The 13595-nt window shown below is 44.0% G+C and overlaps 1 protein-coding gene across 2 annotated transcripts in view; it reads right to left on the bottom strand.

The window, feature by feature from the left end:
* The window catches only part of Slc9a7 (solute carrier family 9 member A7), a 184506-nt gene that overhangs the window by 10354 nt on the left and 160557 nt on the right, over nucleotides 1-13595 (bottom strand). For both annotated transcript variants that reach the window (XM_029559149.1, XM_029559150.1), the window contains one exon: nucleotides 2646-2728. In XM_029559149.1, the coding sequence (XP_029415009.1) occupies nucleotides 2646-2728 (83 nt within the window). The remainder of the gene's footprint in view (nucleotides 1-2645; nucleotides 2729-13595) is intronic.

Here is a 13595-nt window from a genome sequence, read left to right as displayed (position 1 = left end):
TTAAAAGGTAAAATAGGGGCTGGAGAGATGGCTCAGTGATTAAGAACATTGGCTGTTCTGGCAGAAGACCCGGGTTCCAATCCTAGCACCCACATGGCAACTAACAATTGTCCATAACTTCAGTTCCAGGGGATCCAATAGCCTCTTCTGTCCTCTTGCAGGCATTGCACGACATGGATGCACTTACCAACATACAGGCAGTTACACACATACACATAAAACAAAAATAATAAATAAAATATTAAAAGGAAAAATAGGCAAGGTACAAAAAGAAGAGATTTTTATCAAATGTAATTAGCAAAAGACTCATTCAGAATACATAAAGAACCCTTAGCAATTAGTGAGAAAAATGCAGACAACTCCTTAGACAAGTGGGCAAGAAATGTAGACAGGGATTTTATAAGGGAATACAGCCAATGGCCAGTAAATATGTTTAAGAATTCTCAATTCTGTTAGCTTTCACAGAAATATAAATTGAGGCAACAATAAAATATAAAATTTAAAAGACTTGACAATGCCAACTGTTAGTAAACATGTGAAATAACTGGAACTCTCAGACATTAGAGGTGAGTATAAAATAGTATCACCATCTTGAAGGACTGTTTGGCACTATCTGCTAAAGTTGAACCTACACATGTTCTATGCTCTAGCAGTTTTCCTCCTATGTACAGTCCCAATAAAAAAAATACATATAATACATCAAATGCATGTGTAAGAAGATTCATAGCAGTTGTTTTTCAAGTGGGGGACAATCCAATGTTCATCAATAATCTAGTGATAAACTGTGGTATATTCATTCAATGAAATACTATGCAGCAATAAGAGAACAAATTAACTAGAGCTACACACAACATGGATGAATCATACAAATAAACCAGACACTAAAATAGGTATATACTGTAGAAACTCATATATACAAAATTGAAAAAACAGGTAAAACTGCTAAATGTTGCTAGAATTCAAAAGAGTGGCTGTGGTTACACTTGAGGAGGATAAGTAATAATTCTTTCTTCCAATTTTTGTGTCTCTTGACTGGTTTGGTGTTAAATGAGTGTTTATTTTGAAACAGGGTCTTATGTATTTCAGGCTGGCCTTGAACTCACAGAGATCCATGCCCTTCAGACATGGCCACAGGCCAGTCCAATAGAGGCAATTCCCCGATTGAGGCTCCCTCAGCCCAGGTGTGTCAAGTTGACACTAAAGCTTTATGTGTATGAGTGCATTGCCTGCATGTATGTAAGTGCACCTCTGTCATGCAGTGCCCACAGAGGTCAGAAGAGAGTGTCAGATCCCCTGGAACTGGAGTTACAGACGGTTGTTAGCCCATCTAACATGTGGGTGCTGGGAATTGAATCTAGATCCTCTGCAAGAGCAGTCAGTGCTCTTAACCACTGAGCCATCTCTCCAGCCCCTGGCCTTGAACTCTTTATATAGCCCAGATTAGGCCTCAACTCCTGGCCCTCTTTCCTCTACTTCCTGAGTGCTGGGATTACAGGCATGTGCTACCACACTTGACTTTTTTTGTCCTCAAATGCAATGTAACTTTTTTTGTTTTTATTGAATTTTTGTGGATTTCATACAATATATCTTAATCATATTTAGCCCCCTGTTTTCTATCTGCACCCCCCAGAGCCCACCCACAGGACTTCATGCATTTTGCCATATGTGTTAAGGCCTACCCCAATGTCCCTCAGTGTGAGTTCATCCACTGGAGTCTGTACAGTCTGTGTAGGGTCAGTCCCTTAAAGATCAACTCTCCCTTACCCAGTAGTGATCAGCTACCAATAGTTCCTCACCAAAGATGTGGCTTGCTGCCTATTTTCCCAGTTTTAAGCCAGTCTTTGTCTGACTAAGTTTGCAAGGGTCTTGTGCATGCTGACACCATTGGTCTAAGTTCATATGAGCAAGTTCCCAGGAACTTGTAAGACTGTTTCCTATGGCCATTCACCTCCTCCCCTAACTCTTACAATCTTTCTGCCCCTCTTCTACAATGACCCCCAAGTCCTGGGCCACACCCATCTTTTAATGTGTGTGTTGACTGTGTGATAACTTGCAGTTTATGACTTGTGTGCTTTTCTGTATATCTCTTATAATTTAGTAGATTACTTTAACATTATTAGTGTCTCCAACAAAACATCTAAAACAAACCATCTGCCCATTTGATCACTATGCCAAATTAGAATCATGAAGGTTTAACTTTTTTTGCTTTTAATTTAAATAGAGTCTGCCCTGAATGTGGACCTATGATGCCAGTATAAGATTAGATATATTTGGCCAGGTTTAACCAATAGGAATTATCGTTACCACAAAGATTAACTGCCCAGGTCTCCCTTCCCTTTCCCACCACAGAGCAGGTCATTCTATACTTTTAACTAGTTTACCTACAAAGCTCTTGAGAGCCACGTGTCTACCACGCTATGGGTTGGCTGCTCTAGTGATATGTCAAAATTCCTCTTGACCAGAGAAACGCTCGCCAGGATTCCCTGTGGCTGAATGATCAATGCATATGTCCCAAGAGAGGACTGGGTATGCGTGTCCCAAGTGTACCTTTCCTTACTCTTCAGGAATTATCCACTGACAATTCAATGAATGGATCCCATTATCAATGTCTTCCTGAACCCAGGGAATGGCTCTTAAAAGGATACTTGTGGTCAAAGCTGTACCACAGTCTGAATATCCACGCACTTTCCTGCTTTGTCCGGCTTCCTCCAACAGAATCTGGGCCATCCTAGGAACAAAGAAGAGGGTACTGATTAGAGAAAAAGGACAGGAGAGAAGGGAGAAAGGCTAGTTTTGAAACTGTAACTGTTTTGTTTTTGCAGTGCTGGGGATTGAACCCAGGGCCTTGCAAGTGCTCTTAACACAACTATATCCCTAGGCCACAAACTATAACTTCTATAGAGCTAGAGATTGCTGTGAAACACCACATATCACCAAAGTGTCGAAGATGTAGCTCAATGGTAGAGTACTTGCTTAGTATGCACAAGACCTTGAGTTCAATACCCATAGCCACACACAAAAAACAAATACATTGAGAAGTAACACTTTAGTAGAAATCAAGCAAACACAAAACACAAAACAATCCAAAACAATTTCCAAAGTAGGGGACTGGAGAGATAGCTCAGTAGTCAAGAGTACTAGCTGCAGGGCTGGAGAAATTGCTCAGCAGTTAAGAGCACCGACTACTCTTGCAGAAGACCCTGGTTCGATTCCCAGCACCACATGGCAGCTAACAACTGTCTGTAACTCTAATTCAAGGAGATCTGACACCCCCTTCTGACCTCCGCAGGCATTGCATGACACAGGTGCACTTACACACAGGCAATACATTCATACACATAAAATAAAAATAATAAATAAAATTAAAAAAGAGAGCACCGGTTGCTCTTGTAGAGGACCTGGGTTCGATTCCCAGAACCCACATGATGGCTAGCTAATAGCCATCTGTACTCTAGTTCCAGGGGATCTGACACCCTCTTCTGACGTAGGGGGGCACTGTACAACATGGGTGCACCTACCTAAGCACAGGCTTTACACTCATACACATAAAATAAAAATTAAAAACAAAACAATTTCCAAAGTGTAGTTCAGGTATGCTTGCACATAGATCAAGCCAGTATTAGCACATTTCTTTTGGCATTTTATTACAGTTTTCCTAAAAGTATCTTTCAGGAGCTTAATTATCCTAAAATAGTCTAAATCCTTTAGGCCAAAATTGTCTATGGACAATAGTAAAGAAAGCTTGTATAAAACCACCTTTCCAGGTTCCACCCAAATCGGCCTGGACAGAACAAACCAGCCTAAGAGCTCTCTGCAGTCCTAAGCCCAGGTGGTCCTAAGCCCAGGTGCTGCATGATACAATTACATGTCTCTCTACCAGCTTTAGGAACATGGGGCCAGTGGCCAGGGAAACAAAGTCAAACTAGCAATTCTGATATTTTTATCTACTCTGAAGCAGCAGGTCCTTTGCCATTCCTTTCAAGATATTCCATCTCAAACATCTGCATTATTTAATTTTCAAAACCTGCACGATTAGATATTCATTTGAGGTTTAAGAAATCTGCTCAGCACAAGTAGTATAAGCAGCATAATTAACTTTTATGTTAATTATGTTATGTTACTTTTAAAAATTATGTTATTTTATGTTAATTATGTTATGAATGACTTTGGACTACTGGGTGTATATGTTGCCAGACTACAAGCTCTCAAAGTACACATAGCTGGTAAAGTGATTTTAATATTCTCTTTAATATAATATGGAGAGGCAGGTCTACAAATGATGGACAACTGGTAATGTTAAAGTCCAGCCTCCAGCCAGCAGCTTGCAAGCTGGTGGCTTCCTCACTACCGAGCTGAGAGCCACCCTGTGTGATCTTCCAAATAAACCCTGCTCTGCCAGAGTTCTTGTCTGTGTCTCGGTTTTTACCCATCGTATGGTGCCAAAACCCAGGACACTGCCGTTGGAGATTTCACGTAAAGAACTCTGACTGGACCAGCTGCTGCTACTACCCCCCCTCCACGACCACTGATTTGGCTTTAAGGTACATCCTGACTCTCTGTCTCTCTCACTCTCAAACCCTTTCTCCTCTCTCTCCCTTCTCAACTTCTCTGTTTTCTTCCTTTTGATTTGACTCAGCAGTCACTCCTGGACCAAAACTCAAGGCCACTAGGCAGCACTAGTCTCTGCAACTGTTGAGCATTTGGCATGGTTACTGTGTCTGCCTAAGCCCACCTGAGGGATAGACCTTCCCCTCCATCACTCTCAAACCCTTTCTCTTAGAATCTCCCAATCCGTGACTAGTTCTCCTAAAGGAGCACAGACGTCTCCCAGCCTGCTAAAAGGTTTACACAGAACAGTAATATGACCTCAAGACAACTGGCCTGCACCCCCTGTGTAGGTAGTAGGCTGCTAAGGTCTCTGGGACCCCCGATTGTAATGGGCAGCAGGAAAACCTGTTGCTCAGAGTCTCTCTTTTCCTCGTTCTACTCATGCTCTCTGGAACTCGGAGAGGAGGCCAACCCCACAAAGGCACAGGCTTGACCTGAGTCATGTCCAAAGGCTGGTCCTAAGACTGGGTAAAACAGGAAAGGCAGACACTGGAAGTTTCCACTCTCCTCCTTTTTCCTCTCACAGCGTCTCACTAGGCCTCAGTCATTCATTCCCATCCCCCAACCACTCAACGCCCCCACCCCGCCCCCAAGAGAAGGCCAACCCCACAAAGGCAGGGGCTTGACCTGAGGCATGTCCAAGGTTGGTCCTAAGACCGGGTAAAACAGGTAAGGCAGATTCTGGAAATTTTCACTCTCCTCCTTTTCCTTTCACAGCCTCTCACTAAGCCTCACGTTCTCTTTCTCCCTCTCTTTCCTTGCTCCCCACACTTCCCCTTCACTTTTGCTTTTTCACGCTCTGCTATACGGAGCTTTTCTCTCTTGCTCCCACCCTCCTCCGGCTCCTCTTCTCTCAGCTTCCACTGGTTCTCAGCCTCCTCTTCTCTCAGCTTCCACTGGTTCTCAGCCTCCCCACGTCCCATAAACCCCACGTTCGATTTCCTAGTCCGCCGCCCGGGTGTACCACACTCTCGCTCCCAGGCTTTCTGCTTGAGTTGTAAAACCGTATGGTGTGTCAGAAAGCTCCTTCATTTTCTGGTTATGGGACACCATTTCCAGAGACAGAAACATGCCCGCCTTCCTGTCTGAGACAGGAATGTGCTCTTTCCCCTCTCTGATGATTGCAGGATGCTGTCTCCTGGGGCAGTGAACACGTTTTGGCCTTTGCCAATAAGGGACGCCTTTCTTGACATTGGTTCCACACACTCTCGCCTGGCACTGTCTCTTCTCCTTCTCCTCCCTCCCGCCTTTCTTTTCCTTGTGTCCCTCACTTTTCTGCCTGGAATCTTAGCCACTATCCCAGACTCCACTCCCAGTGAGGAGAGAGTTCTTATTATCTCCTCCTACGTGCTTGCTCAATTCCTTCTCTATGTTCTTGTGCTATATACATAATCTGTCACTATGGAAACCATTCAGTCTAAACCTGAGGGTCTCACACCTCTTGCTTGTCTTCTCAAATCCCTAAAGCAACTAGGACTTACAGTTACAATTAGACCAAAATGCCTAAAATTTTTGTGCATTACTGCCTCACCACAGTATAAGTTGGACAATGACTCTGGTCAGACACAGGAACCCTAGACTTCAACATTTTAAGAGATTTGGATAATTTCGACCAGTGCAGTAGCAAAAGATCCGAGCTCCCCTATGTCCAAGCCTTCTTTGATCCTCTAGCTAATCTCTCCCTCTACACTTCTTGTTCCCCGCATCAAGTCCTCCTCACAAAAACTATTCCACATAAACTCAACCTGTCTACCCCTAACCCCCTGGAGTCTTCCACTCCCCCTCCATACTCCTCTACCTCAGCCTTTGATCCCAACATAGCATACAAGCATCCCCCAATTATGACTCAACCTCAACCTTCTCCTTCCCTTCAACCCAAGGCACAGAGGGCTCCTCTCCCCACTCAACCTTCACCATATCCCCCTTTGCCTCCACTCCCTGAACCTGACCCAGTTCACCTCCCTTTTCCACCTCAAACCCCCTCATCCCAGTCTCCCCCTTCTCCTCCACCCCATCGCCCCAAGCCATACACTCCTTGCCTCGCTGACAGCTCTAGCCTGCTCGAACACAGTCCAGGCCTCAAACAGCTTCTTGATCTCAAGCAGCTTCTCGACAAACACCCTCTACTCTCCCCCATTTCACCCTCTACTACCAATAATCCATTTGTCTCTCCTACGTCCACTCCTACTCCCACCTCAACCTCAGGGCTTGCCTCCTGCCCTCCCATGCTCCCATGTGGACAGGACACCCCTCCTAATTCTCCGACTCCCCAGGCTCCCTTGGCCTTCCCCTCTCTTCCCTCTCCATCCCCCATATTTTCCATACCCGCTCCTGTGCCTAGTCTCAGCCCCTTACCATGCGTGGCATCTTCCCCCTTAGGGAAGTAGCAGGGGTAGAAGCAGTTGTTAAAGTCCATGTCCCTTTCTCCCTTGGCAACCTATCCCAGCTCGAGTGCAGAATAGGCTCTTTCTCTACTGACCCCACACACTTCATACAAAAATTCCAATACATCACTGGTAGCCATGACCTAACCTGGCATGACATCTTTATGATTCTCCAGTCCACCCTCACCCCCAATGAGAGACACAGGGTCTGGATGGCAGCTCAAGAGTTTGCTAATGAGCTCCACTCTACCAACCTGACCCATCCTATTGGGATGGAGGCAGTTCCCCTACAGGACCCCCCCCCCATCAGGAAGGGCCTTCCCCAGGTAGGGCAGAAAGGGACCACATGATCACTTGTCTCCTGATGGGTCTTCAGAGAGCTTTGCCTCTTAAGGTAGTTAGTTTAATTGTCCAGGGTCCTACTGAAACCCCAGCTCAGTTTAGGGACAGACTTATTGATGCCCTAGCTCAGTATACCAAGTATGACCCAGAGTCCAGAGAGGGAGGACTTATGCTCAACCACCATTTTATCTTATAATCGGCCCAAGACATTAAAAAGAAACTTAGACACCTAGACAAAGGTCCTGAAACCCCCACTGGAGGGAGAGCTGTTAAACCTGGCATTTAAAGTCTTCAATAACTGGGAGGCACAGGAGAGGGCAGACAAACTCACCCTGTCCAAACAAAAGTATCAGCTGATGGCTGCAGTCCTAAGGGCTCCTCCAAAGAAGATGACGGACACCAATGGGGCCCAACAACAGCCACCAGGACCCTGATTCAAATGCAGACTCATTGGACACTGGGAAAGGCAATGCCCCAACCCGCAGCCGCCTTCTGGACCCTGTCCTCAATGCATACTACGAGGTCACTGGAGGGCTGATTGTCCTTTGCAGTGCCAAGGTAGGCCACTCACCTCCCAGACCCAGCCTGCTTTACAGGGTTCAGCGAACGACCTCCTGGGCCTGACGGCTGAAGACTGATGGAGCCCTGGCTCCTTGGCCCCTACCTCCTTGATGACTATCACCATGGAGGAGCCTAGGGTAATGTCTGTGGTGGAAGGTAAGACTATTAATTTTGTTTTGGACACGGATGCCTCATAGTATGTTCTCCTCTCCTACTCTGGTAGAATTTTTTCCTCACAGATCTCCATGGTGGGGGTTGATGGGAAGCCCCATAACCCGAAAACAAGAGGACCCCTGTCCTGCATATTCTGGGAAAGTCCCTTAACCCACTCTTTTCTGGTTATGCCCTCATACCCAGCACCCTTACACTTGTCAGAGATAATGAGCTTTAGACATGGAAGTTGTGAGGCACAGCAGATTTAGTGTAAGGTAAAGAAGGGAGACAAATGGCACTGAAGGAGAAAACAAGGCTCTAGGAGTATGGGGGGCTTTGGGGCTGTGTGAAGGGCTTCTATCTTGGCTTTGCCAATCCAGAGGGACAAGAGAGGAAGTAGAATAGGGTAGAATGTGGAACTTAACAGAAGATTAAAATTTTAAAATGAGTGCTATAAAGGTAGTATGCCAAGATTGAAAGAAGAAACAAATGAACTTGACAACCACTAAGGGTGCCATGTGGGCAAGCTGTTTGAACAGGGGTGTCTTGGCCAATGAGGCTCTTTTAAGGAAAATGTAAACAATGGAGAAGGGGAAAAGGAGGAAAAGGAAGAGTTTTGTGGGAACTTGCTTCATGGGACAGGAAGAAAGGAAAGTTTGCAAGTACAGGAGAAGTAGGAAAAGGCAGATAAGGAGAGGAAGAGGTAAGAATCAGTGGAAAAACTGGTAGTCAAAGGTTCCTGAAGGGAAATGGGATAGGGAGAAGACGGAAAGTGTTTGGGCAGTGAGCGCAAGCTCATGAAGTGAGCTGACCCTTAGGAAGAAAAGAGGAGTGAATACAAAGCAGATCATAGTATGGGTCAGAGTTGAGGCAGGGTGCCTTTCTTTGGCTAAGAGGAGAAAGAGCAGAAATGACCACATGGAAAAAGGCAGCAAGAATCAATGTGGGAAGATCTCTGGTGAGACAGAGAAAAGGAGGTCAGCTATAGATAAAGACAGATGGGAATAAGGCACAAGGAAGGATAGACAGTAGAGAGTATGGTAGAAGGGGCACAGGCTAGGTAGCAACATGGAGATAGGCTGGACCAAGGAGAAGATGGTTCCAAGTGGAGAGGTTCTGGGTCGATAGGAGAAGAGAAGGGGAAGACTCTGAGATGCTTGGGTGAGGACATCAAATGGTCACCAATAGAAAGCTAAGTGGAAAGGGGGAGTGAAGGTCAGGGAGGACAGGTGGTTACTATGTCAACCAATTGGGTAAGATTGTAAAACGCCTTCAGCAGGTGGCCAAGGACCTCTCGTTCAAGACCTTGCAATACCAGCAAACACCCCAATGGGATAGCCTCACAGGACTGTCACCATGGCTTCTGCCCCTGTTAGGACCCCTGCTATCCATCACCCTAGTGCTAACTCTTGCCCCAAGCTTCTTCAGGTACCTTCAAGGCCAGACCCAGTGACTCACACATAGTAACTTTTCCCCACATGTGTATGAATGCCTGTTGACCACTGAGGACCTTGTCCAGATGCGCAAAGTGGAGACCCCCACTGCCTGACCATACTCTAGCCCCTGGCCGCTCCCCACACCAACCCTGACCAGCAGGAAGTAGCCAGGTGAGAAACGCTGCCCCCTATCCTATAACACAAAAGGCTGGAATGTTAGAGTCCAGGTTTGCAGCGACCCTCCCCCAGTGCAGTAAAGCCCCACAAGACAGGCCCTGGGGACCTTTTGAAAACTGGAGTTGATTCAGCATGAGTCAGGGCAGTCTTGTTTCCCCCAGAGTCAGCATGAGTCAGCATAGTCTGTTTTCCCCTGATAAGTTTTGCAATGTATCAACTCCTGCCTCCTGTGAAAGCTGTTTTTATCTTTCCCGCCTTCTGCACCCCTATAAAATCTTCCAGCCAGCAGCTTGAGAGCTGGTGGCATCCTCACTCCTGGGCTGAGAGCCACCCCATGTGATCTCCCAAATAAACCCTGCTCTGCCAGAGTTCTTGTCTGTGTCTCTGTTTTTGCCTATCAGGTAATATCAAATTAAACTTGAACCAAAATTACAAGTAATTCCAAATCATAATGAGTGTAGATTCTACTTAGCAACACCAAGGATTAATCAGAGAGCTTTGAGAAGATGAGCATGTAGGATAGAGGGAAGGAGTCAACAAGCACATTTAAACTCCAACTGCAAAGATCATTTTAAAAATAGAGCCTCCATGGTAATTGAGGAATGTTTAGTGATGGATATAGAAATGGCTTAGTTAAATACATCTTCCTGTGGATGGGAAGCATAAAAAGGAGAAATCACACAGACCAATTGTATTGTACATTTTTATAGATCAGGTAGGAGAAAGAGGACAGGAATATGTCTCCATTTACTGATAACAAGTGTTTCTTTGGGTAACTGTTAACTAATAACAATTCTAGAAAGATTTCAAAATACCATGTCTGAGTATAAAGTGGTAGATAGTCTTTTTGATGGGCACAGCCCTTTGTGGGAAAAACTGAATGATTCTTCATAAGTATTTATAAAAGATTTACTTTTATTTTTTTCCATGCGTGTGTGCGTGCATGCCAGGTATATATAGGTGCCCTCAAAAGCCAGAAGAAGGCATTGGATCCTGTAGAACTGGAGTTATAGTTCCACAGTCACCTGAAGTGGTTGCTGGGAACTGAATTCATATCCTCTGGAAGAGCAGCAAGTACTCTTAACCACCGAGACATCTCTCCAGCACCATAAAATCTTACTAAAGGAAAAAAGCAAAAGCACAAACATCATTGAGAAGGATATTATAAACCAGGGCTTCTTAAAGTGTTCCTACCTAGGGTGTGTCCTTTTCACCTGAGAAATTTTTACATAATCCCAGATATAGAAATATTTACTGATAATAAATCATAAAGCAATTTATCTTAAACAATTCTTTGATATGCATATAATTTATCATTTATTATACTAAACATGAAAGTAATTTGCATACTAATGAGATCAGGTGCTTCTTTTTACATAAATCTTAGATGAATATTTGATACGGTAGAACAAATAACATTTTTAACATTTTTCAGAGTTGTTCAATATTTTTATTTTAAAATGTTAATGTAGAGAATGCTCTTTCATATAAATATATAGCACAAAACATGAAAAGGCCATTTCAGAAATTGTTGTGAACTTCTGTTCTAATTCATAGCTAAAATTCATCTAATAATTTTTTATGAGCAACTCAAACTAACGAAAGGGCTTCTTAGGTCACAAAGCAATATGCTTGCAATCCAGAAGATAAAGTGACCTCAGATTCTGCAGGAAAATTCAAAATGTAAGGTAACAATTAAAACTGAAAGGTCACAATGGTAAACCAGAGAAAAATCAAAAGTGTTAACTTTGTAAAGAGGATGTTAAATGATTCCTTGTTCCAAGAGATTGATTAGGAACAGGAAGAATGTAGGTCTGCATATGGTGACTTTGAGGAAATCAGGGCAGCTTTCAACTAGCCCAGAAGATAACTGATAACTACTTTACCACACAGAATTCATGAGAGCCTTCCTTTTCCATAGACTTGGAACAGCACAGGGCTGGGTGGGGGGCATTGTGGGGACAGGTGGGGCTTCCTTCCCCTGCACTTGGAGACTGGGTTTCCCATTCCCTTGCTGCCTATAAAATAGGCAGGAATTATTCTATCACCACACCCTTCCATAATTTTCTACCAGAAAGACGTATGTCCCATGTCTTTAGTTCAGGCTGCTTCTAAAGCCTGGCACACCCTTTCTTCTTCTCATCCTTTCACATGCATACTCTTTCTTGGTCAACCCATATCGGTTTTTCAAGTCTGTCACACATGTCTGGTTTTTCTAAGAAATGTTTCATAAGCAACAAGGTACCCCAAGAAGTGTATGTGTCAACATCACAGGCCCTTTCAACAGACTACTGGGTCCTAACTGTTGTTGCCTTGCTTTGTGACTCTGGGCAAGTTACCTCACCCTTCTATACTTCAGTGACAGCGATATCTTAAAAATGAAGATATCAATAATTACCTACCTTATAGGGTCATTACGTGGCTATGATATTGCAATATAATTAAGGAACGTAACTTAGTTCTTTACCCTACTCCCTAGCCCAACTCCTAAAACCCTTGGGATTTCCTGATGGGAGAAGAGGAACGTTTTTTTGTTATCCATATTAAGTCTAAGCCAACCATACCCAAGTGTATGGTACTGAGGTCCAGGTCACTTTTAGAGGCTAAGAACTGGTTGGCAGAGGAACCAATCATGTGAGTAAGGAACTAATCTTCAGCTTTTACCCCAACCTCTGAGAAAGGGAGAGAGACTGGAGAATTAGCCAGTCACTGATCGCCAATGATTTAATCAGCCATATCTGTGTAATGGAACCTCAAAAAAAAAAAAAACCTAAATGATGAGGTTTGGAGAGCTTCTGAATTGGTGGAAGTGCTAGGAGGGTGGAATGCCAGGAAAAGACATAGTTGTTCCACTCCTAGTATCCCTCCCTACCTTGCCTTATCTACCTATTCTAGTTGGTTATTCCTAAGTTGTACTGTTTAGAATAAACCAGTAATGGGAAGCAGAGAGCCTTCCTGTGTTCTGTGAGCCATTTTAGCAAATATGAGAACCTGAGGAGAGGATTGTCAGATTTACTGCTGGTCACTCACAAGTACAGCTCACAGTCTGAAACTTAGAAATGGTATCTGAAAAGGAGATAGCCTTGTGGGACTTGATGGCCATTAGTGGCTTGAATCAAGTGCGTGGAGAAGTAGAACCACTTGGAGGCAGAGGGTTGACCACAGGTAGCCACTTGAGGGGAGCAGTGCTGCCACAGAGCTGGTGAAGGCAGAAATGGGCTGAGGGCCACAAGTCTGCAGGTTGAGGTGCAGGCTTTTTTCTGGGACCCCATCACATTCATTTCAGTTTGTCAACCACAATAGTGTTTTGTTTTCAAGTTCCTATGTTGAAAAATAGCTCAGAAAATACAGAATGCTTTTCTTGAAAGGAAGCTGTTGAGAACATTTTTCATGAAAGTGAACAATACTTCATTTACATGTCCATTGGGATCATCATCTGGCATTTCTCCATTGAACCTTTTGAAGAAAAAGAAAAACTAGGCCTAACTTTTCTGCTTTATCAGTGGATTTGAAATAGGGTTTCATGTAGCTAACGTGGGCCAGGAATTGGATGAAGCCTGGATGACTTGAAATTTCCAATCCTCCTGCTGGGATGACAGGCCTGTGAACCTTCAGCCTGGTATAGGAGGTGCTGAGGAATCGAACCCAGGTCTTTTGCTGTGCTAAGCCTGCACTCCACTCAATGAGCTAGTGGTTAAATTATAACACGCTCAGTTTACTCTCTACTGACAATGGGAGGACTGGTTGGTATGGAGAAAAAAAGCCCCATATATTTAGTGCTAAAAGCATTACGAGTATAGGAAAAAAAAATGAGGTTGATATTTTTCCCTTTAGACACAGATGATTTTTACATTTAAAGAGCCTAGGATAGTATGCAATATGTGCTATATTCTCAATAAATAATGACTCATTATCATTATTAACCATATGGTTT

Source organism: Nannospalax galili, unplaced genomic scaffold, assembly GCF_000622305.1.
Source record: "Nannospalax galili isolate Female #2095 unplaced genomic scaffold, S.galili_v1.0 scaffold129, whole genome shotgun sequence".
Lineage (NCBI taxonomy): Eukaryota > Metazoa > Chordata > Mammalia > Rodentia > Spalacidae > Nannospalax > Nannospalax galili.
The sequence above is the reverse complement of the archived record's forward strand: the minus strand, read 5'-3'. Positions and strand labels throughout refer to the sequence as shown.